Here is a 26,679-nt window from a genome sequence, read left to right on the forward strand (position 1 = left end):
GCTGACCCCGAGTGCTTCCTGTCGCTGGGCTGTGTCCCCAGCGCTTGACACACACAATCTCCCTGGAACCTCCCAGACTCCCTCTTGTCCTTTCACCATCCTGGTTACCGGACCACTCCACAGATGAGGATGCTGAGGCTCAGGGCGGCGGTCGGGGGTGGTGACTGAGCGAGGACAGAGCAAGAGATTGGCAGAGCTGAGACTCAAACCCAGGCCATCAGCTCCGAAGCCACGCCCGGCCGGTGAGAGAACACAGCCCTCACTCACTGACAAGGCCATGGACACAGCCACACCTGCCACAGGGTCAGGAGACCGGAGTAACAGCAAATACCACTCTCCCGGGGAAGGCATGCGAGCAGCGACACACGTGATCTGAGGTGAGCCTGTCCTCCACCATCCCCCGAGGTCTCCCTGTTGCTCCTGATACCATCAGTGTGCACCCAGCCCCACACGCCACACACAGTCCACAGCCAGCCATGGTCTCTCACATTCAGCCGGAGACACTGTCCTGTTCACACAGGTATGAACCTTCCAGGCAACTTGCCCCTCTGCACCCCTTCCCTACACACTGCTCGGCCTAGCTTCCCCCGTCCAGCGCCCAGCGGCTGTCACTCCCACTCCAGCTCCACTCAGCCCACGGGACATCTCACACCTCCTTCCTTTGCTCCCTGGTGTTGGGGGAGGACTGCACAGGGGGGCCCTGGACAAGCCGATGTGCTCGGAGGGACCAGTTGCCGCGGTCCAGTCAGATGGGGAGGGGCAAGAGCCCAAACATGCTTCCTTGTTCCCCCTAAAGCCCAGGGCCCCACCCAGATCTTTCTAGCACATAGAGCCTGGCCACCCTGCTTGGCCCCCTGGCCCAGGAGGGTCCTGGCCAGGGTCAGCGTGGGGGATGCTGGCAGCAGGGGGCTTACAGGTGGGATTGAAGATGGAGCTCAGAGGCCCAGGGGTTAAGACCATGGAAAGGAGACAAGGGAGAGGCTAAGCATAGAAATGAATCAGAGCAAGGCCAGAGGCTACTGGGAAGGGTGTGAGGTAGGACCAGAGATGTGGAAAGGGTCAAAGAAGAAAAGGAGCTGCCTAAAGGCCAGAGTTAGGATGAAAACTGAGAGGAGCCGTGAATATGGTAAGGGGGGTCGGGGTATGGTATGCCGAGTAGGGAATTATGGCAGGTAGGGGGAGTATGGCTGATGGGGTTATGTTGGGTAAGGGGATATGGCAGGTAGGGGGTATGGTGGGGGTACGACAGTTGGGGGTGTATGGTGGGCAGGGATCACGGCGGGTAGAGGGGTATGGAGGGTTGAAGGATATGACAAGTGGGGGTGTATGGTGGGTAGGAGGTATGATAGGTAGTAGGGTATGGCGGGTAGGGGTATGGTGGGTGGGGGGTAAGACAGGTAGGGGGTTTGGCAGGTAGGGGGTATGGAGGGTTTGGGGGATATGACAGGTGGGGGTGTATGGCGGGTAGGGGTTATGACAGGGAGGGGGTATGGTGGGCAGGGGGGTATGACAGGTAGGGATATGGAGGGTGCTGGGTATGGCAAGAACAGTGGGCATGGCAGGTAGAGCGAAAGGGGGTATGAAGTGTAGGGGAGCCAGGCGAGTAGGGCAGATAGGGGCAGGTTTGGTGGGAGGCCCAGAAGGAGGCACGGGAAAGCAGCAGAGGTTGAGGCGGGGAGCTGGGCAACAAAGGGCAGAGCCAAGTGGGACAGGAGCTCCGGGTGGGGATGTGGCACTGGGCCAAGAGGTCAGAGAAGAGTGAGTATGGCCAGAGAGGTTATAAGGGAGGCGGGGTAAAGGGGCCATCGGGAAGGTAAATGTCATGGGAGCAGAGGTTAAGGGCAGAGCACAGGCAGCCACTGGATTTCCAAGGAAGGTGCGGGAGCAGGCATGGACCGGGCTGGGGCCCGGAGGTATGAAGAAGCTGAGTGAAAATCCGGGCAGGACACAGTGGGCTGCCCCAGGTGGTCTAGAAGTAAGCAGGCAGTAGCCCAGAGCAGTCACCATGTGGGGACGCTTGATGGGCTGCAGGAGAATGGCCCAGAAGGCTCAAGGAGACCCTGCGTCCAGGAAGGTCAGAAGACACAGCCGGAGTCAGGGGTTGGGGAGCTGGGGAGCTTCCAACCAGCTAGGGGGGTTCTGGGGAAGCACAACAGGAAGGGAGTGGGTCTCAGAGGCAGAGCCATGCAGAGGGACCTCCAGGAATTGGGGAACACATGAGGGAAGATTCGAGGTGCTGATCCCATGACCATGAGGGGACCGAGTAGATCTGGGGTGCGAAGACCGGGAGTGGGGGCAGGGGTACGGGGGGCAGGCGGGGGCCAGGGCCCTGGATCCTTACGATATGAAGTTGCAAGTAGTCTCCAAGGCCGGAGGCACTGTCCACCCGCACCAGCACCGCACTGCGCTGGTGCGTGCTGAAGCCCACGGCCAGGCGGTCCATCCTCGTGCTGGGCCGGTCATTGGGGGGCCACGTGTAGGTGATGAGAGCTCCCCCCTTCCCAAAGATGTATGTGGTCCCAGCTGCAGAGAGAAGGGAGAAAGGGAGATGTGACTTCAGGCGAGCGAATTTGGCAGGTCTTCGGGGCTGCAACCAGAGCACAGGGCCACCGGGCGAGGGCTGTGATGCCCACACCAGCCGCCAGGCCCTGCAGTCCTCAGGAACAGTTGGCGGGCGGGTGCCCGGTAAGAGCCGGTGCACGCGCGCAGACAGATGTAGCTGCCTCATCAAGAATTCTAGCTTTAATTACAGCAACACAGGGAGGCAAGCTAGAGAGTGACATGGAGAGAGAGCCCAGAGAGAGGCTGCAAAGGGACCAAGAAGTGTACGGAGGGCAGGTAGGCCCTGGGGGTGGGGGGACTGGGCTCTACCAGCTCAACATCTCCCAGCACTGGCGGAGGTGACAGATCCGAGGTGTGTCCTTCTGTGGGGCCAAGCTGGGCCAGCACGAAGGCGAAAGGAGCCCCAGGCGATGGCAGGAGGCGCAGGGGCTGTGTTCAGCTCTGACTCACACCCCACAGCTTGGCACCCTTCCACCACCTGCCCCCATTCCCTCCCAAGCCCCTCTGGAAATCCTGGTCCCAGTTTGCCCAGGACTCCTTGCTTCTGCTCCCAATTAGGGGGCTGTCAGGGTCCCAAAAGACGGGGTGCCTGAAGCCTTACCCAGCAAAGAGACAGGTATTGGGGCTGGGGGAGGGCGGTGGTATGGAATAGAGACTGACAGCCAGAGGAGGAAGGAGGCAGAGAGACAGATGGACAGAGAGGGACGGAGAGGGGTGTAGGTGAGAGAAAGTGGGAGAATGGAAGCCAGAGATGAAGGCTCCCTCTCCCTGCCCTCCCCCACCCCACCCTCCCTCCCCCTCTCAGTCTCCTCCATCCGGCTGCCGGGGGCGGGTGTGAGGTCCCTAACGATCTCAGCCCCAAAATAAACCCCATTAGTCGCCATGTTCCCTCCTGCGGCTGACTGGACTCCCTGGGGGTGGGGTGGGGGGGTAGGAGCAGACCGGTGGCTGGGGTGGGGGTTGGGTGCTGGTCACCCAGTTTCCGGGAAAGGAGCCTTGTCTGGGAAGCCAAGAGGACTAGTACTCTGGGGCCTTCAGAGAAGGAGGAGAACAATCTTGCATTCTTTAGAACATAAATGGAGCAGATGAGATTCATAAAATGCTTAATTAAATAATTAGCCACTAATGACTCCTCTCCAAGCACTTCTTGGGGGAGAGGGGTTCAGCGGAGGGAGGACTTATCGGGAGACAAAGGCAGGTGGGGCCTGAGGGCGAAAGTCTGAAGCAGGCTGGGAGGCAAGTGGGGCCTTCAGGTGGGATGGAAGGCCCTAGGGTTAGGGAGCTGGGAGCTGGGGAGGCCAAGCCCAAGGAGGGCCTGAGGCCTGAGGCCTGAGACACTTCCGAGGCCGGCAAACCTGCTCCCTCAAGACGACATCCCACTGCTAGGCCAGGCCTCTCCAGCACCATGGGGGCCTCTCACCACAGGGACTAGGAGTCCCACTGCAGTTGGGACCATCAGGGATGAGGGGCTTTACCCAAGGAAGCTCCTGGGCCCCCGAAGGAGACTAGACTCCAAGGGCCTTGGAGGAAGGGGGCATCTGTATCACCCGCAGGCCCAGGACGGAGCTGAGACAGGAAGAAAAGCCTGCTGCCTGGGTCCCTGAGAGGCAGCGAGCCCCGCAGGGGTTCGGGGCTGGGGGTGGGGGGGAGCAGGAGCTGTTCTCCAGAGCACTTGTCATCAGTGCCCTCCATCTTCCGAGATCCGGCCAGAGAGGAGAGATGACCCGGGGCCCCAGGGCAGAGCACAGCAGGCAGGAAAGAACCACTCTGAGTACCCCCCAGACAGGGGGAGCTTGGCTCCACCCCCTGCCCCCAGACCAGGTATCCTTTATGGTGTGGGGGGACTGGAGGCTCTTGGGGGGGCAGGATTAGGAAGGAGAGCTGGCGGGAAGTGGGGTACACAGTGAGGCACACCCACCCCCAGGCAGGTGACTTGCCCGAAAAGGGGCTGGGCCTGCCGGCCAAGAGCAGGGTAGGACTCCACTAGTACAGCCTCTCCACTCCCAACACTGCAGCACTCTGGAAAACCGGCTGTTTCCATGGCAACCGTAATACCCAGGGTCCTCCCTTCCCCCTCCACTCACAAGCTGCAAGTCCAAATTTGGGGGGGTGGGGAGGGCCAGGGGAAGGGAGATGGCTGGACCCCCCCAAGCCCCTCTCCCTGCCTCCCTGACCAGAGGTCACAGCCTCCTCACCTTATCAGCCCCAGGGCCCCCTAGGTCAGGCGCAGGAGGGGCTCTCTGGGCTGCTTGGTCCCTCAGACCCGCCAAACCCCATGTCCGTGGGACCTGCTCCCAAGCCTCCCAGGCCTAAGAGAAAGGAGGCCCTTTCTCCTCCCTTCCCCACCCCAGGAACCCAGACAGCGCCTCACCGTGGAGACAACCCTGCCTGAGCCCAGAGGCGCCGCAGCCAGGCCTCTGGGAACAGAGGCCCCCACCCAGCGCCCAAGCAGCCCCGTCCCAGACCCCACACCCACACATCGGCGACGACACACCCAGCCGCACACAAAGCCCGGGCGTGGGGAGGCAGGCAGCGGAGACAGGAGGCAGCCGGCAAACATGGCGAAAGCGCACAAAGACTGGCCTCAAACCGGCACCCGTCCCCGCCCCCGAGGCCAAAGGGCACCCCCCCCAACCCGGGTCCCCAGCGCGGCCAGGCTCAGCCCCGCTTCAGCCCCCACCCGGGTTTATTACCCAGCTGTTCTAACACCGGGGCCGCTTCATTACTCGGGGCAGGCCTGGTGAAGCCTAAGGGCGGTGATTACACGGTGGGGGAATCGGGTGGAGGGACGCGACTGGCACGGACCAGGTTGAATGGCTTACTGGACTGGGACAGCAGTAATTACCCTGGGGAGACATTTCTCCCCACAGCAGGGCGCTTCTGCCTGGTGTGGGGGGAGAGGGCAGCCGGCAGGCAGCGGGTGGGGCCCCTGGCCCAGGTCCCTCCTGTGACTGGGGGGGGCCCTCTCCCCCCACCCCACCCCCTGCAAGCTGGCCTCCACAGCCCGGGCCACCAGACTCCCTGGGGCGTGAGGACCAGGAGCCCGGGACACCACACTGGCATCCAGAACCTCTGAAAGGCTCCAGAAAGGGCTCTGGGAGAGGGGCCTAAGCCAAGGCCCAGAATGTTACTCCAGGATGGCCCAGACCCACTGTCTTTGACCTCCCCGTGTAGCTAGTGAGCTACATAGTGCCTGGCAGTGGGGGAGGAGAAGAGGGAGGTCACCAACCCTGAAGCCCAAGGCAAGAGAGCCTCTGGCCACAAGCAAGGTGCCTCGGGCCCTGGTGCCCACCACCAACAGCCCAGCGCTGGCACCTTCTGTCCACACCCAACATCGTCTGGGCCTCCTGGACCCCAAAATTCATGGATCCCAGTAAAACACTAAATGATCAAGAATGTTCCATAGAGTTCGCACACACCTGCATTCTAGAGAACACCACCATAATGGTTAATAATGGTTAGCTAACACAGACCCAAACAGTAAACTCATTCCATGTAAAACAAACAAACAACAACAACAAAAAAACCCACCATGAAGTGATGTCCCTGTGGTTGAAATTACACATGCAGACCTTCCCCGCAGCATCAGAAGCCATGACAAAAACCTTCTGGTAGACCCAGAAGGATGAAAGGCAAAAACTCCTGTACAATCCAGAAAAGCCATGGTCCTGGGTGTCCATAGCCCATGCTGACTCTGTATATGGATCTCCACAACCCAGGGGGACCCCCATGGATCCACAGCCCTGGGCTCAGCTCACTTGATCTAGAATCCCAGAGCAATCTCCCCTCAATTCCTGTGCCCATCCTTGGCCATGACCATCCAGTCAGAAACCCAGGTTAACACACCCATTTTCAGAATCAAGATCAATGCCAGCCCCCTTGAGAAGAAAGCTGGAGTGATGAACCCAGAACCCTGGAAGCCACTGACTCAGAAATGAGGCAGAAATGAAGGTCGCGGGGGCTGAAAGGCTCCAAAACCAAAATTGGGGTCAAGGACCAGAAGAATGTCACCCCCTTGGGACATTTTTAGGAACCAGGTGTACTAGTCTCTCCCCTCCTCGTGGCCAGACTGACATCAGGTGCAGGGGTGTCAATGGGTGTCTGGCAGGTCGGTGGGGATATTATGTAATAGGAGGCATTGGGGGATGGAAAGTAAATGGAGGAAAGAGTGAAGAGAAGGAGGGAAGGAAGGCAAAAGGGAGAAGCCAAGAGAAGGGACATGGAGAAGGCGCGTGCATACTGTGGGAAGCTAGGGAGATGTTGGGGCAGAAAGGAAGGAGCTCCCCTCCCTTGCCAGAAAACTCTCCCAAGCTGGCCTCTTCCTCTAGCCAACCCTGGGGCCCCAAGAGAAGCCTGTCACTTTACCTCTCCTCATGACTAAGGTCAGCGGAGGTGGAGGCCAGCCATAACAGGTGGCGTTCTCTGACCTCTTCTAGCTGCCCTTTGACCCTCTTCCCTCCCTCACCTGCCTGACCCTTCAGGGCTCCTCCCTTCAGGCTCCCACCACCTTCCATCCCTGTCCTCCAGCGCCCTCCAGCCATCTTCCTCTGTTGCCATGTGGCACTGGGCAGCCATTAGCCCTCGTGGGGCTCTTCTTCTCCACACAGCAAGGGGGTGGCCATCTCTGAGGCAACCCCGACACCGACATTCCATACACACACACACACACACACACCCTCCCATGCTCTCTCCTCCATTTTCTCTCCTGTTCTCCCAGCTCTTTGCATCCGGACTCGAGCTCCCTCACTGAGTCTCCCTGTGCCACTCAGCGCCAAGGAAGTTCCCTCCTTCCAATCTGCTCACCTCCCCTGGGCTCCTCTCTTGGTTCCTTCCTCTCTCACCTCCGGCCCTGCCCCCCAGACACTCTCCTCCAGTATTCCTGCCTCCCCTTCTGTATCTCACCCCTCCATGCCTCACCTCAGTGCCCAGAAGAACCATGTCCTCTGGGGCCCCTTTGGGAGCAACACTGGGCCTCTGGGGAGCCAGAGGGACAATGAAGAGGAGAGAGGAGGCAGAGGGCCAGAGAGCTCATGGGGAAAAAAGGAGAGTCAAAGCCAGAGAAGGTGTGGGCTGGGGACGTGGAGAAAGAAAGAGAAGAGAGAGTGCTCTACAGACAGGAGCCCCGCTGGGACAGGGACAGAGATGAGCTGAGGGCCACTGCGCTGGGGAAGAGAGAAGAAAGCAATGGAGAGGGGGCTGGGAAGGGGTCACACTTGGGAAGTGGAAAAAGACAGCATAGAGGCATGAAAAATGAGTTAAGACAAAGTAGGGGAGCAGAGGAGAGTAGAAATGGGGTGAGACGATTGGAAGGGAGAGGGGGGCAAAGGTCGGAAGGCAAGCATGGACAGATGTTGTAGAGCAGGACTGGGGAGGCAGACGTGAGCGCAGACCTTGTAGGCCCAGAGAGGCATGGCTGGGAAGTGAGGAAGATCTAAGCATGGAAGATGAGGGAGGAACAAAAATGGAGTAAAAAAAAAAAAAAGAAAAAAGAAAGACACGAGAGGTGATGGATGTGCAGAAATGGGAAGTGAAGGCAGCACAGAAATGGGAGGCGACAAGGGTACAGAGTGAGAGCTGGTGATAGCACAGTGATGAGAGCCCAGGAGAGTCCAGATAAAAGGTGATGGGAGCTTGGAGATGTCAGGACACCATGGGAGTCAAGATGGGAGGTGACAGGGGGGCAGGTCTAGGAGGCAAAAGAGATATAGAGATGGGAGGTGATGGGGTCTGGCATGGAAACAAGGTGACATGGAAAGACGGCCGGATGCAGAAGTGATGGAAAGTGCACAGGCAGAAGGTGTGGGGTGTTGTGATGGGAAGTGATAGGCCACAGAGACCAGGGAGGACAGAGATGGAAGGCGACAGGTACAGAGTCAGAAATGGCATACAGAGAACCTTGGGGCTGAAGCTATGAAGGGATGAGGGGCCTGAGACGGGAGGTGATCCAGGCCAGAAACAAGAGGTGATAGAGGTTGGAAATGGAAGGTGATGAGGTCTGAGAGGAAGGATGAAGTAGGTTTTGAGATGGAAGGTTACGAGGGGTTGAGACAGTGGAAATTGATAGAGGACAGCTATGAGGGGCAATGGGGAGACTAGGCGGGGAGGTGAAGGGGAGCCCGGAGTGGGGGCGATGGGGTGATAGGGAGACTGGAATGGGGGTGAGGGAGAGACTGGGATGAGGGGTGATGGGGAGATGGGCTGGGAGATTACAGGGAGCCTGGGTTGGAAGGTGATGGGGAGCCCAGGATGGGGGACTGTAAGCTCCAAGCAATGGAGCTGCAGAGGGGAGAGATGCTGGGGGTCAGAGGTGGAGGTATGGCAGCGACAAAGGGACCTGTGAAGGAGACAGGAGACTGGGAAAGGGCTGGGACGGTGGTGGAGGGCTGTCTGTTTGGCAGGTGATGGAAGGACAGTGGTGGGGTAGGGGGAAAAGGGAAGGTTGCTGGAGGGACAGAGTCGAAACAGAGACAGGCATGGAGAGGTGAAAGAGGAAGAGATGGGACATGTCAGAGGCAGAGATGACAGATGGGACAGATGGGGGGACACGGATAAGAACCCGGGTACAGAGATGTTGGAGCAGCCATGGGAAGGTAGGGAGAGGCAGCGGTGAAGGTAAGACGTCTGGAGAGATGGGAAGGGGCAGAGATGGAGAAGATGGTGAGGAAGAGAGACCGGGTAGGGAAGAGCCGGACAGAGGATGAAAGGACAGAGATGGGGAGGTGACGGGAGCGGAAACAGGAAGGTGATGACAAACCCGAGATGGGAAGAAGGAGGTGAAGGTGAGGCAAGAAATGAGTGATGGAGGCAGAGCAGAGGGCGATGAAGGAAGGGACCGATGGAGAGAGAGGGTGGGGCTGAGGAGATGGGAGCCGGAGATGGTAGGTGAGGGAGCGAGGGCCCGCAAAGCGGAGGGGCCGGGCTTGGCGCGCACAAGCCGGGGTGCGGCCCGCGGGGCCAGGGCCGCGCGCAAGGGAGGCCCGGGAAGGGGGGGGGGGCCGGCAGGCCACGGCAGCGCCACTTACCGTGCCCGCCGCGGGTGAGGAAGGGCATGCGGTTGATGGCGATGGGCACGGTGCCGTGCTTGCTGTGGAAGTGGTGGACGTGGTGGGTGGTGCTGAGGCTGGAGGAGACCCGGGCCCCCTCGGCCGCCCCCAGAAACAGCAGCAGCAGCAGCGGCAGCAGCGGCGGCAGAGCTGGCGGCGGCGGCGTCAGGGGCCCGGCCAGGGCGGGGGGGCGGCGCGGGCACCCCCCCGGCCCGCTCCCCCCGGGGGGCATTTCGGCCCGGGGGCGGCCGCCTCACAGCCCCATGGCCGGGGGCGGGGACGCGGGGCTGCGCAGCCCCGCGAAGCCCCCCTCCGGCTCCGAGCCCCGGGAGGGGGGTAGGGGGCGAAGAGAAGGAAAACCAGAGCCCAAGCCTCGGTCCGGAGCCAACGAAATCAACTGGATCCCGCCGGGGAATCCGAGGTCCGCGGAGCGGCAACGCCAAGGTCCAGGACGCCTGGGTCCATCTCGAGGAGCTAAGGGTCTGCCCGCTTCCCGGCGGGGTCGGAGCGGCGCAGAGGGCCGTCAGAAACCCGGGGGAGCGCCCGGGGGAGGGGGCATGGTGCCGGGTGGAGAGGCAGGGGAGGCGCGGGGCCAAGTAGAGCTGGGAGAGCGGGGGAAATCCTGCGGAAAAACCGAGCCGGGGGAGGGGGACTGGAGGGGAGAAGCGGGAGACCGACGGAGGCTAGGGCCGGCCGCGCCGCTGCTGCCTCTGCCGCCCGACGGAGGCCGGGGGAAAGGAGGGAGCGGCCGAGGTGGGGGGGGGGCGGGAGAAGGGAGGAGGGAAGCAAATCCGGGTGAGGGGGGAATGAAGGCAGGAGAGGAGGGGAGAGGAGAGGAGGGGAGCGGGGCTGAGCGGAGGAAAGGCGCGAGCCTGCGAGATTCCGGCGGAGAGATGGAGGCAGCGGAGTGTTGCTGCAGAGGCTGAGGGCTGGAAGGGAGAGGGAGGGAGGGAGACAGGGAGGGAGGAAAGGAGAGGAGTGGAGAGGGGAGGGGAGAGGGAGCGCGGGAGGAGGAGGGGGCAGGGCAGAGGGACCCGAGCGGCTCCCGATCTGCGGGCGGCGCTGGGCAGCTCCGCCGCACGGCACCTGGCTAGCCCGCCAGGCGCTCGCCTCTCCTCTGCGCGCGCCCCGCCCCTCCCCCGCGCCCGGGCGCGCGCTCCCCTCCCGCCCGCTCCAGAGAAGGGGCCCTGCTGAATAATTGAAGAGGACCGAGACTAGCAGGAGAGGCAGCTCTCTTCCTCCTCCTTCCCTTCCCCCGCACCTGGACGAACCCCAATAGTGCTCTCCGGTCCAGCGCGCAGTGATGTGGCCACGGCCACCTCTGCACGCACCCCTCCGAACACACGTGCTCGCGAGGATGTGGACGGGTATGGAGACACCCACGTGCCCATACAGGCACCGGGGAGCGCGCAGGCACACACAGGCTCAGACACATACATGCATACATGTGCTCATAGACACTGGCCCACGGACTCACACTCAGCGCAGGGGAGGGGCACGGAGGGTACACATGCACAGAGGCACACATGGCGCCCACACATACATGTCTGGCCACAAGTGACGAACAGCTGACATACACACAGACACCTCCTCTCATCTTACCCTCCAAAAATAATGACCCAGAGCCCCAGAGGTACTCAAGAGTAAGACATGTCACACATGCATGGAGTCTTCTCACCACCTCCCCCAAAGGATGTTCCCCTACCCCCTGCACGACTCCCCCAATCCTTCCTCTGGACTCCCCCTGCAGGTCCTCCCCCAGCCTCAACCTCTCCCTCCACGGAGTTTCCAGGACACCTGTCCACTGAGTGTCCCACGTAGGAAAAAACCCTTCGTGGGTCATTTATGTTCAGCTGAGGGAGCCGCTTCATCTAGGTGCCGCTCCACTAGGATCAACCCCCTCCCCAGAGTTTTGGGGACCTCTAGAAAGCACTTGTCAAGAGGTAAGTGCAGAGAGGCTCCCTTCCTTTCGTCTGGATGTGACCTCTGTACTCACATCAATCTGGGCTGGGCTAGGCTCAGGGAAGGATAGGGGGTGCGGGAGGGGGGGGTTGGAGAGCCAGAAGGTAGAGAAAGAAAAAGGGAGGGAGGCAGAGATGGACTTGGAAGGAGTCAAAGAAATAATGTAGTAGAGGGGGAGGAGAGGTGGTGAAGAATAGGTAAAAGGAAAGGGGAGGTGACGTGAGAAAGGGGAGAGAGAATGGGGGCACCCAGGGAGGAGAGGGCTGGCTCCTGATTATTGATTCTGAATTCCATCTTGGAGCAAAAACTGTCACCAGGAGCGGCACAGTGCTTCGCGCCCTGCCGAATGCAATCAGCACCTGGGACAGCTCCCCTGTTGGCGCGCCCCCTCCCCCACTGGGTGAGCCAACAGGGCCCCCCTCCGCTCCAGTTAGGCCCCAGGTTCTTCCGAAGTGAAGAAAGGGGTCCTCAGAAAAGAAGGCTTCAAGGCGCTACAGGGCTCCAGGAGGGAGGAGAGATGGTAGCCTGCAAAGCAGGGCCGGGGTCCCCCAAAGCCTTGTCCTCCTGCCCTCTCCGTCCCATTCTTATGTCCCTGGCTCTGGAATAGAGACTGACAGAGCTCTGAGCAGGCAGAAAATGTATGGTCCCAGTGGGAGGGAGAGAGGAGCCTGTGGCGGTAAGAGAAGAGGAAGGGAAACCGCCTAGAGGCCAATCAATATCAGTGAGTGGGAAGTGGAGAGAGTTGGAGGGGGTGACGTTGGGGAGTGAGGGGGAGCAGAGGGTACAAAAGAGAAAGGTGTGCGAGAGATCAACAGAGGCTGTAGAGAGGGACAGAGCAAGAGGATGAGCCCAGAAACAGACAGGGGCAGACTCAGTTCACAGCCTGCCTGCAAGGGGCAGGCTCTGGAAGACAGAACCCCAGCGGACCTGATGGGACTGCCTGGGTCCCGAACCCCAGCTTTATGGCAGCGAGTGTCCCTCCTTCTCTCTTCCCTTCCTCTCTCACTTCATATTCTCTTTTTCGTTCTCTCCCCGCTTTCCTCTCTCTCCCAGCAGAGATGGTCTTTCCCAGAGTGAGCTTTAAGGGGACACGGAGGTCCCTCACATCCCATGTCACAGATGGAGAAACTGAGGCCACAAGTTGGGAAGGGCTGTCCTGAGTGAAGGTCAGACCTCTCCTCTTCCCAGTCCCTCCCCCACGAGACAACCCCAACCCTCTGAGGACACCCTGGCCATGCCCACCCTCCTTCCCAACTCCAGGTACAGGTTTCCTCGGCGCCCAGGGGCAGAGTGAACTGAGCAGGCCCCTCGGCCAGTTGCTGCTTGGCCTTGTGCCTCAGTGGGTCCCGGACAAGATCAGCCAGAGAGAGGCAGTACGAATGAGGAACAGCCGAGCGTGTGGACTTAGGAGGCACAGCCCCAGAGAAGAGGAGAGTATGGTTCGGGAGGCAATGGCAGAGACCCCCACCCCCAGGTTCCTGCCCTGCCCTTCTCGGAAGGTCCCCCAGGACTGGCATCTGGAGAAACAGCGTCAGAGTCCCGCCAGCCGCCAGGCTGCACCCACCTTGTTTTTACCTGCACGGCTCTGCTCAGGCCAGACACACAGACCAGTGCTCGGGGATAGTGACTCTTCCCAAGACGTCCCCTGCTCCCCAGCCCCGATTACCCCTGCCTCCCACCTGCCTGGGATCTGGAGAAGCTGTTCCGGTCCCTCTTCCCACCCTTGCTAAAAGATGGCGTGACTCCCTAAACCCCCATCAATCACTATGCCCGCTTCCAGAAGGCTCCAGCGTGTGGGAGTGTCGTAGTGACAAGGAGCAGCGGCATTTCTTGACCTTGATCCCTTGCACCCTAGGCAAGAAAGAGATGCCCACTCTTAGCACCACCACCCCCAGGCCTAAAAGAGCAGCAGGAGCTCACAGAGGCACGAGCTCCTAGGCCTGGCTGCACCCTGCCCCCAGCACCCTAGGACTCAGGGTACGCGGCCTTGGTGTCCTCATCAGTTAAAAAGGACGGTCAGTCTCCGTGCTGCTGCCTTCACTGAGGAACAAATTCAAAGGGCCTTGTAAGCCGCCAAACACGAAACAGTCAGCGGGCACTGCTACTATTAAGCAGCAAAATTACCACCATTTGCAGAATGCCTGTGCACAGCAAGCGAGCGGGGTAGAAAGAGGCCCAGACCTGTCTTTATTCCCCTAAAGCCCGGGCCCAAGAGTCCCTGAGCTGGCCATCATCTGGGGGTTTTGGAAAGAACAGAGAGCAGCAGGTCAGACGAGAGAATCCTGGAGACAGGAGAGGGATGTGGAGGTTCTCCAGGCTGGGCCATGCCTGAGGGCACAGGACAACACTGAGGGAGACAGGCTGGACATATTTCCAGAGGAAAAGGAAAAAGCCAAGGCCTGCCCAAGAACCCAAGCGCTGAAACAGGCAGATTTACCCCGTAAGAAACTCAGGACTCAGGCCCAGAGGACGAAGGCTCCAAGGCCTGGCACAGAAGCAAAGTCTCTGGCCCCAGTTTTAAGCCCAGATCTACTATTAACTACCCCCCAAAAAACCCACCGACCCCTCCAGGCTTCAGTTTCCATCTTTGGAAAATGAAGAAGCCCGGTGCTGCGTGGTGTGTGTGTGTGTGTGTGTCTTTCCATGGGCCTCTGACTTGTCACATCCCTGGTCTCTCAACAGGGCTACCCCAAGGAAGACCATCCAGGTGATGCCCGAGAAGGCTGCCCTCTCCCCAGCTGCTGCCCCCAGCCCAATCATCTGAGAGAAACTCCACAGCCCCCCTCGGGTAGGTCACCTCTCCCCACTGCCTGCCCCAGCTCTCACCAGCTGCTGGCCACCAACCACGAGGGAGTACAGATTGCTGTCCACCGTGCCCTCTCCAGGGAGGGGCCTCAAACAGCGTGCAAGTTGGCAGACAGATGCCCAGACGGGGAGGAGAAGAACCAGACAAGGACACGAAGGAGTGTCCTTGTGGCTCCAAGGATCAACCAGCAGCTGAGATTCTCCGGGGGGTGGGGGGTGCGAAGGACCCACACAGCCGGGTCTAGGGAAACCAGCTGGACCTCACCTCCCAGGAACATCCTGAGATTGCCCCCTTGGGAGTGGGCCCACTCTGGGCAGGAAATAAGAGACTTGCACTGCACACTTCCGCGGGCACCAGCAAAAAGGGAGTGCAGGTCAACGCCTGTCCCCCATCCTGCACCATAGCCTGGATGGGGGAGCTACAAATAAAACACAGGAGACCATCACCCACTTCTCACAGGGAGAGAAACAGAGGCTGACGCCTTTGGTTATAGGTGAAGGGAGCAGGGTCCAACCAGACTGAGAAGAGAGGCCATCTGTCAACAGAGTGCCCCAGAGACCCAGCAGTCGCAATCCTGCATGGCCCGAAAGAGAAGACTCCAAGAGTGGACGGCAGCCAGCAGCTCCCCTTGGGCTCTCAGGGCAGGAAGGGATAAGAAGGAAGCAGGCAGCATGGCTCTCGGAGACACCCCCTCCTCCCACTCAGTCCCCACGGCTGGGCCTAGGCCAGGATGCCCCCACCACCACCCCCTGCCGCCCCCTCCCCTGGGCACTCACGGTCATTGCAGACAGGGCCTCCGTAGGAAGTCATGGTGCAGTCACAGGTGAAGCCGTCCCACTGTTGCAGGCAGACGCCCTGGTTGGCACAGGACTCTTCGGTGCAGGTGGTGCTGGGGCCTGGAAGAGGCGGGAGGAAGGAACACCCCCCACTCAGCCGAGCCCCCTCCCTCCCCAGGAGGCGTGGAAGGTGCAGAGCTAGGCAGGAGGTCCCGCTCTCAGCCCTGCCAGACTGGAAGGGCCAAATCCTGCCAGGGGCATGCGGGGCAGACAGGTGCTCAGGGACTACGAGGCTGGGCCTTGAACTGTGATCAGGGGACAGGGTGGGAGGCAATGGGAAGGCCAAGTGACCCTTTACCCCCTGCACCCCTGCCCCAAAGCTCTGGGGGCACTTGGCCGCCCAGATGCACCCCTGCAGCTTGGCCCTCCTGCAGCCTGCAGTCACCCCTCTCTCCTCCTCCCTACACTCACCGTCACAGCCCCTCTCCACCTGCCCGATGCGGTGCAGGGCGTCGGCGATGAGGTCTGGGAGGCGTCCATTGAGGTCCACTGAGGCCAGGCAGCCCTGAAAGCCGTCCCGGGAGGCCACCAGCTTGGGCAGGTTGCTGAACATGTTCTTGCTCAGACCACCGATGTACAACTCCCCTGCAGAGGGAGGGGGGTCAAAACCTCGGCATCCGGGTCCCCGGTCCCCTCCCAGGATCCCAGCATCTGGCTGGCCAGTCCTCCCAGCCTGCAGCATCCCCTCCCAGATTCGGTTCCATACAGAGATCCCACAGCCCACCCCCACCTCTTCCTCCTTCCTTCTCCACTTTGCCATCTGTCTGCTCCCCTCCCAGAGAAGCCCAGATGCCCAGGGCGGGCTTGCGGTGGGGGGGGGGGGGCAGCTGGAAGAACAGCTCCATGCTGTCTCCCACACATCTGATTTCAGTTCCGGCCTGTAATCAGGGCCTTTCAGAGCCGTGAGGCCCTATCCGCCCCACTCCCACTCCCTCCCTTCTCCCTGTTCCCAGAGCTTTTGGGGGCCTCTCCCAGCCAGCTCTCCGTTCCCACCCCTCCTGGTACTCCAACCCAGCTCCCCTTTCCCCAACAGCTAGGACTGGGCCTGGAGACTCTGTGCGACTCCAGGAAGCAGTTCTCCTCAGGGACACCTGACCCCGCGCACCACTGCCCAGCCACATCACACCTCGCTCCCTGGAAGTCCTGCAGCACCTGGCCGCTGAGTTCCGCCACTGGCTCCCAGCAACGCCAGCCCAGCCCAGAGCCCCTTCGGGGTTGCCGGGGATTATCTGTGACACGTTGCCCCCTTCTGGGAGCTGGGGGGATTGGCGGCACTGCCAGCGCCCACCAAGCTTCTAGCTCCATCTCTGCCTCCTGCTCCCGGCTTCTGAAGCTCCCATTTCCTCCTCTCCCAGAGGGAGGTGAATTCAAGAGGGTCTCTGAGGACCCTCCCCCAGCCCAGATGGTCTGAGTCACACTGACACGACATGCAGGGTCCCCAGGGGGCTGAGGGCTGCCTGGTGGAGGAGGCCGCCTCCGTTGCCCCAGTGGGCTCTAGAGAAGCTGCAGGCCTTGGCTTCATTCCTATTCCTTCACCCAGGCTGGGCTCTATGCTCCTCCTCCTTCCCTGTGCCCTCAAGCACCCATTCTGAAGACACGCGAGGCCCCCGGGGAACGCGTGACCCCGCTGTGACACAGAGACTCCAGGGCAGCCTGAGTCCCGAAGAGCCCCCGCGAGCTCGCCTAGCCAATGCCCAGTGTATACGACCAAGGCAGCGGGCAGGAAGCCCCCCACCACCCCGCCATGGCTACTCCCTCTTCCCCTTATCAACTGTTCCCTCCCGTCCCATCCAGGGGAGGCACCTGCCAGGACGCTAAGTTCCCCATTCCCTTTCCAGCCTCTTTCCAGCCCACAGCCAAGGTCAGCTTCTCCAGCTTGGAGGCCCAAGAGGCCTTCAGTGGCCCAGCTCTAGAGCAAGACCCCCAAGGTCCCCATGAGGCCCATCCTGTGGCCAGACTTTCTGTGTTGAGATCAGTTTCACGGGAGAGCGGAACAGGAAATGCCCGGCTAGACCCAGCAGAGAATGGCAATAGGACGGAAACCGCGGTGGCAGCAGGGGGACAGAGGATCCCAGGGCCCAGGGCCCAGGCGGAGAGCTTACTGCGACCAAGGGGAGTTGGGGAGGGGGGGTTCTGGGTTAGGGCCAGGCCTTCTCCACAGGCCCCAGGCCCCACCTTTGAGATCGAGGTTGCGGGCGCCATTGGAGTGCTGCGTGACTGTGCGGGAGTCAATCTTGAGCGTGTGCACATTGCCCGGGTCCCTGGACACCACCACGTTGTGCCACTGGTTGTCATTGACTGGTTTGTCTGAGTTCCCCTTCATCAAGGACGGGCCATTCCCCAGGTCAAACACGTAGTGGACGTACCTGTCCCACGGTGGGGAGGAGACACCGGGTCAAGGTGGGGGCAGCGCTGCGAGGGCAGGGTAAGGAGGAGCCGTGGCTCACAGGGGTCCCAGGGACCGCGGGACGGAGGGATGGAGAGGGAAACCCCAGAGTGGAGGGACCCAGCCCAATGGCAGGAGGACTCCCATCACGGGGAGAACGTGGGGATAGAGGGCCACGGAGCAGCCAACTCCCATGACAGGTGCAGAAGAGGAGCTGGTTGGGGGACAGGGTTGTGGGGACAGCAAGGCCCTCAGGGGACAGGACAGAGCTACTGTAGGGTGGGGTCCTCTCAGGCAAGAGAGGCCTCAGAGGCCAGGCCCTGCCTTCTGCCTGTAGGAAGGCCCTGCCTGAGCCTAGACAGTGAACAGAAAACAGATATAACTGGGAGAATCCCGGCGAGGCTGTAACTGGGGTCACCCGAGTGGAAGAAGGGGTGCTGCTTCTCCATCTTGGCCAGTGGCTGGGGACCTGAACCTTGAGCTGCGGTTCAAGGGGACTGGATATCTCAGCCAGCAGCTGGGGGCCAGGTCTTGGTCAGCAGGGGAAGGGGAGCCCTTCCTCACCAGCCGTGCGGGCCCAGCACCTCACCCCTTGACCAGCTCGATGACAATGAAGTCATTGCCGTTGCCCGAGTTGAACAGGAGAAGCCCGTCGGGGGCTGTGGTCTTGAACTGGAAGAAGAGGTGCATGGAGGCATAGGCTTGGAGTGTGGCAAGTGCCAGGTAGCTGCTGCGGCTCTTAAAGGTGACGGGATCGGCCACGATGGCCCGCAGGCCAAAGCGAGCGTTGAGCTCACAGTAGGTGATGTCGCCATCCTTGCACTGGTCCATGTAGGGCTGGCCATTGAACACCAGCCCGCTCAGGTGCCCGATGAAGTTGGAGGGCACCACGGAGATGAAGCGGCGCTCCGTCATGATGCCCGTCTCGATGTTATGGAATTCCAGCCGTGTATGGGCTCCTGCCATCTGTCCTGCTCGGGACCAGAGACAGAGATGAGGCGGGCAGACTGGGGGAGCATTTCCAGGGCTGGGCCTCAGGTTCCCCAGGAGTCTCCACTCTACACAAGAACTTCGGTGGGCGGGGGAGGGCGGGGCCCGGGGTGCCGGCAGCTGGGCCCTGGAGGACCTGGGCGGCTCACTGGTCCAGCACTCACAGGCCAGTGCCACCTGCTAGGAGCCCCCCGCCCTAATATGCCACCCTTCGAGGAGAGAGGCCAGCAGTAGCTTGCCAGAATGCTGCCCCAGGAAGGGAGGCCCAAGCCATTGTCACGGAAAAGAGAGCCATCCACAGGTGGCTAGGGATGGCTCCACTCACTGGTCTCCGAGCACTCACCCTCGACGGTGACGTTGTCCACAGACAGCTGCAAGCTCTTGCCACGCCGTACCACCCTCACTGTGTGCCACTCGTTGTCATTGAGCTTGTGGCCCGCGAAGAGTGTCTCGGGGCCTTTACCTGCGGCACCAAGGGGGGAGTGAGCCCCGTGCTCCTGCGTGCCCGCATAGGGCTTCCTGTGCCGCACGGCGCACAGAGAGTCTCGCCCCTGCACACACAGGTGCGCGCAGGTGCACACAGACAGCCTACGGCTTCCATTCAGCTGTGCCACGCACCCACATGCACAAGGACACACACTACACGGTGGTTACACACCCAGTCCTAAATCCAGATAACAGTACTGCCGCTCTGGACGACTCCCAAGGACGTCACTGGAATCGAGTGTGATGGGAAAGGTGCCTCTAGACTGGTGCCCCAAGGCCCTGCACACAGACACTCATACCTATAACCAACATTTTCTTTCCAAGTCTTCTAAGGAACTTCAATGTCAAGGTGTGTAGCCAGCAGTGACATTCCCAGCCTATAGGCATAGACCTATAATTTCCAAAAAATACACAGCATTACCGTGCCCCCATGTGAGTCTGCACCCACAGCTCCATTGCTGGCAGGGAAGCCTTCGCACAGACACACAGCTCCCCCATCCACGGAGGGACCCCGTGGGACCCTCCTGTACACAGCTGGTTAACTCCACACACCTGGACATGCGACCACACACGTGGCCAACGTGGCCAGAGAGGGGAATGTTTCTCAGGAATTATGACCGTTTATTCAAGACTGGGATTATCCGATCCCAAGACAAAATATATTTTTCTGTAGAATGATGCTACGCCGTTCGGCACACCCAGATCGCCACTGGCCCCCCAGTGCACAGGCCAGCGGGACAGGGTTAACCACACATGCGTGCACAGGGACCAAACACACGCACAGACACGCTGAACACCCGTGGCCCCTCTGCCAGCATCTGCCACGCTCCTGTGCCCTCTCCCATGACATCAGGGCACACCACACAGAAACACTCTCGGAGACGGTGGGATGCTCAGAAATGTCCGCACCTGCTCTCCATCTCACCCCAGCGAGAGCCTCCCCGTCCCCTCTGAGTGCACCCCAAACTTGGCAGAAACTCAGCCCCCACCCGCCGCAGGAGCTGTGGAGGGCTGAACTTGAAGCCGGGACCCTGCTCACCATCCCATCTTCTTTCTTGCGTGCCTCGCCCTCCCCCTTGTGGCCACCTCTGGAGATGCAGTGGAATGTCCCAGCTCCACTCTGGCTTCTTCGGGCCAGAGGGTGGTGGGCCGTCCTCCCACAGGTGCCGCCAAATCTTTGCCCCACCCTCCTGAGGACTTGAGATGATAAGGTTGCCTGGCTTTCCTTTTCTCAGACCCAGGGAACATGCTGACCCAGAGCCCTCCCCCAACTCTTCCTGGTTCATCGTCATTGGGCCCGTTCTGCCCTCCACAGCCATGCCCCCCACCCTCATGCCTGCTCCCCTCCCCATACCCATGGCCCAACCCCCACACAAGCTAGTGAGGAAGGCTCTCCTCCCCCCTCCGTCCCTCCCCAGATCCCCAGCGTTCAGCATCTCAGGCCCCTGGGGGCTCTGCAGAAGAAGAGGGAAGCCACTTACTGGGTGCGCAGCCGACACGCAGGCAGTCTGGGGGGGCCATGGGGCGGGCAGAGGGGGAGGGGAGACAAAAAGGCAGAACAAGTTTTTTTTTTTTTTTTTTTTTTACATCCTTCACAGGCAGGGGTGTCTGCGGGCGGGGGTTCCCCCCGGGACCACTTTCTGGGGACCACGCGTGCCCAGGTGCCCTCTCCCCTTCCTCAGTTGGACCCCTGTCCCTCCTGCCCCCAAGAGGGCTCCAACCCTCCCTAGAGCTGGGAGGCAGGGAAGTCGGGTGGTGGGAGGAGGGCTTGTGTCCCCCTTAGAGGGGCCTAGGCCTCTCGTGTTTGAGGGAGATGGGCACCTTGGGAATCCCAGTCGTACAGGGGATCATAGTGGGGCTGCAGGCTTGACCAACCCCCCACATCTCCACATCTCTGGGAGGGAGACGGCTGGGGTGGGTCAGAATCCCTGCATCCCCTGCTCTGGGACAACTCCCTGCTCAGAGCCCAAGTGGTGACATGTCTCTCCCCATGCCCCCTGGGCTCTGAGCTAAATGGAGGGGTCTGCCCCAGGGCTCCCTTCCCGTGGCCATCCACCTCCCAAAGTCCCAGGGGGCCAGCACCACCCCTCCAGGAACCTTCCTTCTACCCTTCCTAACATGAAGGATGCCAGGCTGCCACTGGGGACTGGAGGGATCTTTCACCCTGGAGAGCAACTAGCCTCGATCTGTTCTCCTAGGGAGGGGCCAGGGCCTCACAGATGGGGATACCGAGGACACAAAGCAAGTCAGGGACAGGCAGGCACAGTAGGCTAAATCCGCCCCTGCCCCAGCCCCACCATTGCTATCCTGTGACTCCAGGGTCAGCGGGCCCCACATGGCCAGAAAGCACACTATGCAGAACTGCAGCCTAGGGCCCCAGGGCCTTGGACCAACCTCTCCCCTGCTACCCGCCTCTGAAGGGACGCATTACCCACGACGTGTCAGTCGGCCAGCCTTTTGGAGGGAATGAAACACTAGGGTCCTAGAAAGTTGGGGCTTAGGCCCCTCTGGATTCCTGAACCATGCCATCTGACCCGGAGAGCCTCAGGGCTGCAGAAAGTCCTACACTCTGAGGCAGAGGAGCTGGGCCCTAATCTCTATTCTCTGAGCCTCAGCTTTCCTCCCTGTGCACAAGAAAGAGGGCTCCAGCTAGCAGGCCTTTGTCTTTCAGCAAAGGGGCAGTTTCAGGCAATAGCCTGGTATCCTATGGCTCCTCCCAGGGCAGACTCGGCCCGCACCCCAACACCACCATGGAAACAAAGGCAGGTGGGGGCATCTGGCATCCCTTGGGCCCCTGAAGGTTCCTGCAGTGGAGGTGAACAGATTCCCCTGTGGCTCTGGGGGCCTGGGCCCCTCGGGCAGTACGGCTGAGCTCCACACGCGTTGTCAACCGCGGCAGAAGAGTGGGGGAGCAGCCGGGACCCTGAGCCACAGCCTGGCACCAAGGGAGGGAAGAGAAAGGAGAGGAAGGCCAAGGAGCAGATTCAGGGGGAAGTCGGAGGCCCGGCGAGAGGAAGAAGGTCGAGAGGGTGCAGAGAGAAAAGAGGAAGGAAGGGGGAGCCAAGGGAAGGAGAAGCTAGACAGAGGGAGGGGAAGAATGTCAGGGTGAGGGCGGGAGGGTGCCAGGCCTGGAGTTGGGTCACGGAGGCTCTCTTCGGGCCAGCAGAGTCTTCACCAATGAAGGGTCCAAAAAAGAAAAAAGGGGTAGGAAGGGCAGGCCGAACCCTGCTGGGAAAAGTTCAGTTCTTCCCCTCCCCAGCAGGGGGGCGCCAGGAATGGGGGTCCATCTGTCCAGAGAAGAGGTGTCAGCTCCAGGTCCACCCCCTGCAAGGACCCCACCCTCGGAAACCCCGCTCCAGTGGCGTTTGAGGACAGTGAACACCCCGTGAGAATGGGCACTGTGGGAAAGAGCCGGCGCCATCCCGGAGGCAGGCAGAACGGTGGCGGGGTGGGGGGGGGCCGGGGGGAGGGCGCACCAGCCCTCCATGCACACACCCGCCCGGAGCCCAGCTCAGGCAGCACTAGCTAGTGAACCGCACTCAGCTAGTGAAGTGACAGGTCTGTGCAGACCCTCCAAAATCCTGGCTGGACACAGCGACCAGCACGAGGGGATGCGTGCGTGAAGAAACAGGTGGGAAAGGTCACCTGCATGGTAAGGAAACCCGGGTAAAGAACCCAGGCTTCCCATCCTACGCCCCACCTGATCCCCTGCCCCACCCAGACCCCACAGATGGCACAGATTGGAGATGGTGGTCCGAGACTCCCACGCAAGGAGCCTCAGGAGCCCACTGGCCAGAAGCTCATCTCAGAAGTGACATGGAAGAGCAGAAGCAAGCAGTCCTTGTTCAGAGCAACAGTCCCAGCAGCCCAGGCTATGGCAGGAGCCTGAGAACCACCGACAGCAGCCGCCCCGCCCCGTGGGAATGAGGCACCCTGGGCATCGAGCCTGGCTTAGGACAAGAATGAGTTAGACTCACTGTGTACAGCCAGAGAGGGCAGAACTAGGTCCACAAATGGGAATTTCAGAAGGGGCGGTTGACAAGAAGGAAGAAGGACCCAGGGATTAGAGTGGCATCGGAAGTGGGGAGCCCCTGACACGGGCCTGTAAGCAGAGATGGAGGAACTAACAGGTAATTCACACTTCGGGGCAGGGAGGGGCGGGGGGTGGGGTGTGCTGGTCGGAGGCGATAACCACTAACGATGAGATTCTCTGATGACAATATGCTCTTCGTGTCAGCATCATGAACCCCTGGGTCTGCAGGGGCATGCCTGGTGGAGGGCAACAAGGGACAGGACAGGCTGGGCGATGGCCCAAGAGGCCGTATCTAGGGCAAAAGGACTCAAGAACACAGGTCACAGTGGAACAGGGCAAAGAATCCAGGGGACTCCAGCATTTTCTAGAAACAGAAATCAACCACCCCGCTCACTATCTGCAGGCACAGGAGGACAGGAGGCACAGTCTAGTGTTTCTAGAATCCTCTGCCCAGAAGGAGGTAGCAGCTCCTGGTTGGCCCTTTCTGGCCCAGCAAACGCCCCACCTCCTGAGGCTGGCACGGATGGCCTCCCCCCAGCTGTCCCACCAAGTGACCACCAGCAGCCTCCCTTTTTTCTCTAGGACACAGCACCAAGTCTGCGACATTCCACTGAGCATCCAACAGGTTGCAGAGCTGCCCCCCTCTGCCTGCCTTCCTTCCCTACAGGATGAAACCTCGAGGCCAGAGATCAAGACTTCTCAGGCTTCTCTCTGGCCCCCAGCAGTAAGTCCAGCCCAGGACCAGAGCCTTGGTGGTACTCCCTGCCTGTGTGGCCCCACAGGCCCTGGGTAATAAGCAGGATGGGGAAGCAGTAACCAGACGGGGCCATGCAACGTGGAAGCAAGCCCCCAGGCCTGGCTCGGAGCTCAGGACCCTATCCCGGTCATATTTTCCTTCGAGAAGGCTGGGTGAGTCTCCACACACATCCTGCCTCTGTATAATGCCTTCACTCCCGTTTTCCACCAGTCTCAAAACTGCCACAGTTTAACAGAGTGAGGACCCTTAACTTCATTTTATAGATGACCCAGAGGCCAGCAGGCGGGAACGACTTGGTCAGCAAAGTGACCAGGTGTGAAACCCAGATCTCCCGGCCCCAGGCCCAGGGTTAGTCCCATCAGAGCCTGAGGTTGATAGTTGGGGGAGGACCACGGAGCAGCCACCCGCCTCCCTGCACGTGTGTCCCTCGGTATTGGGGACAGATGTGTCTGCGCCAAGCATTTGGCCATGGCTTGTCATGAGCCATATTAGAGACGGCATCTCCGCATGGGGCTCGGGGCAGCCAGGGGTGGGAGGAAGGGACAGGCGAGAGGTGGAAGGCCTGTCTTGCTGGCTGGCATCCTGACGGCCACCTTGTTCTCTGCCTTCTAGGTACTTATGAGGCACAGACAGAAAAGCATGCTGATGGGAAGAAGGAAGATCCTAAGAAAGAACTGTCCCGAGGACCCCCAGAGAGTATTTTCCTGGCTGAGGACACAGTCTTCTGTCTAATCTAAAGAAACCCAAGCTTCCTCCCCAAGCACCTAAGATAGCCCAGGTCAGGAAGAAGCATCTGCCTTCCCTGCTAGAGGCTAGAGATGTTCCCTACCGCATCACTACCCAGTGCACAGAGCCATGTGCTACTGTGCAGGGAACACACCCCTGCCCTCCGCCAGGATGATGGAGTGTGTCACACCAGGTCTGGATACCCAGACCAGGAAGCACGGGGCCACTCATGGGGTCCTGGGCTGGTGCCTCCCTCCTGTGACCATTTCAGATGGCCCAGGGATGTTGTACAGACTGTTGGCCAAAGGGTGTCTCCCTTCTTACTTTCCCCCTGCAGCCCTGACACCCAGCACCCACTTTGTGGGCTATGATGATGGCCCAAAGCAGAGCTTCATGGAGCCCTTATGGCCCCCCAACTCTGTGGCCCTGGCCCTACACACCTCCCTGCCTCTAGCCCCCACCCTGCTTGGCAAATCCTCGTCCTGGGAGGGCAAAGACCAAGTGGCCAAAGGGGAATGGGAAAGACATAGTATAAATTTATTAATGAGGCAATGGGTCCCCAAAAGGCCACAGCCTGTCCCACAAATGATCTGGCAACCAAAGTTAGGGTGAAACTCCAGATCAAGATTTAAAAGCTCAAAGCTCTGTGTTCTCTCCGGTTGAGGACCCTAATTTGCTCAGAAAAATCCTGCTTCTCTTCCTGCCCAGGATGCAACGAGTGACCCTCGTGGCCTGAATCTTCCTTCGTGGCAGACTGTTGGGTCCTATACTTGCATGTGCTTAGCGAGGCTAGTATGAAACATAGTCGCGAGCCCAGCCTGGATGGCTCAGGACCTCCACCTTCCAGTGTTCCCCTGACTGACAGCCCCACCTAGGCGAGATCCTCGTCTTCGCTACTGTTGGAGTCCAGGGCAGAAGACACTGGTGCTTACGACGTGTCCCGTAAATACGAGCTGACTGAGTGCACCTGCCGTCTTCTTTCTGTACCAACAGACCTGACAGTCCCACCCGCACAGACGACTTGGGGACGGCCCGGTGATGTGGGGCCTCAGCCTGCTCTGGGCAGGAGCAGAGATGGCAAGGGTCCCCGTTGCCCTCCACCTCCCAGTCTGTTAGAGGCAATGGGAAACACTGTACATTAGGGCAAATGGCCTGGGTTTGAATCTGGGCTCCTTCCCCAACAAATGCTCGTTTTGCCATGTTGGATGAGTCGCCATGTGAATTTTACAATCTATAAAACAGGCAAAGCACAGCCCAGCAGGTGACCCTGTGGCTTCACAGGGCAGCTATGGGACTCAAACGTGAAAGCAGACAAGGGAAGATATGTCCTGAGGCGTCCCGCATCACGTGGGCACCTGTGCACACAGACAGATACAGCTCTTTAAATGCAGAGCAGGTGAGAGTAGCTGTGTACAGGGCCCGGTCCTCCTCATCTCCAGGTGAGCTGCGCTCAGCTCAGGCTTAGCCCCAGGAGGCATCTGCAAGTCCTTCCCAAATGAATGAGCCAGTGAAAGACTAAACCAAGAATGAGCTACGTCATCACATATGGATACAGGACAGGCACCGTCAAACCCAAAGGAGCATTCCTGGAGCACGGCTGTCACACCGAGACACACTTGGGTGGGTGACACAGCCATAGTGGGGGTACCCCATACCCAGGGCTGCCAAACACCAGCACCCCCTAGTCTGAGCATCCTCGCTGGGGATGAAGCTCTTGGGGGCGCTGACCCGGGGTTGGCCCCTCCCCACTTCCCACCCTTGGTGGCGCCACCACCAGCTTCTCCAGACAGAGGGGGGTGTGGTCAGAGGCAGGGACAGGGAAGAGACCAGAGCACAGGGCGGGGTGGTTACCGAGGTTGACCGTGAGCTTCATCTGGCCCCCATCCAGCTCAAGGCGCAGGGTGTCGGCGGACTCCCTGGAGGTGGTGGCCATCATGAGCCCATAGGCCCGCTGGGACATGAAGCGCAGGGACACGTCCTCCGCCTCCGTGTGCATGGCGTTGGGCAGCATGATCTTCATGTACATGGAGCCGTCGTAGCTCAGGACCGTGGCCTCTGCCCCAGAAGTGGGAGAAGAGGGAATCGGGGGACA

General features: G+C 60.3%; 1 protein-coding gene across 1 annotated transcript in view; it reads right to left on the reverse strand.

Moving 5' to 3' along the window:
- The window catches only part of NRXN2 (neurexin 2), a 105,184-nt gene that overhangs the window by 25,346 nt on the left and 53,159 nt on the right, over nt 1–26,679 (reverse strand). The window contains 8 exon segments of the mRNA XM_032879373.1: nt 2,342–2,523; nt 15,150–15,269; nt 15,621–15,794; nt 17,385–17,575; nt 18,185–18,566; nt 18,929–19,048; nt 20,553–20,579; nt 26,439–26,642. Of these exon segments, the coding sequence (XP_032735264.1) occupies nt 2,342–2,523; nt 15,150–15,269; nt 15,621–15,794; nt 17,385–17,575; nt 18,185–18,566; nt 18,929–19,048; nt 20,553–20,579; nt 26,439–26,642 (1,400 nt within the window).

This window comes from Lontra canadensis, unplaced genomic scaffold (assembly GCF_010015895.1).
Source record: "Lontra canadensis isolate GAN:19392208 unplaced genomic scaffold, GSC_riverotter_1.0 scaffold66, whole genome shotgun sequence".
In the NCBI taxonomy this organism is placed as follows: Eukaryota; Metazoa; Chordata; class Mammalia; order Carnivora; family Mustelidae; genus Lontra; species Lontra canadensis.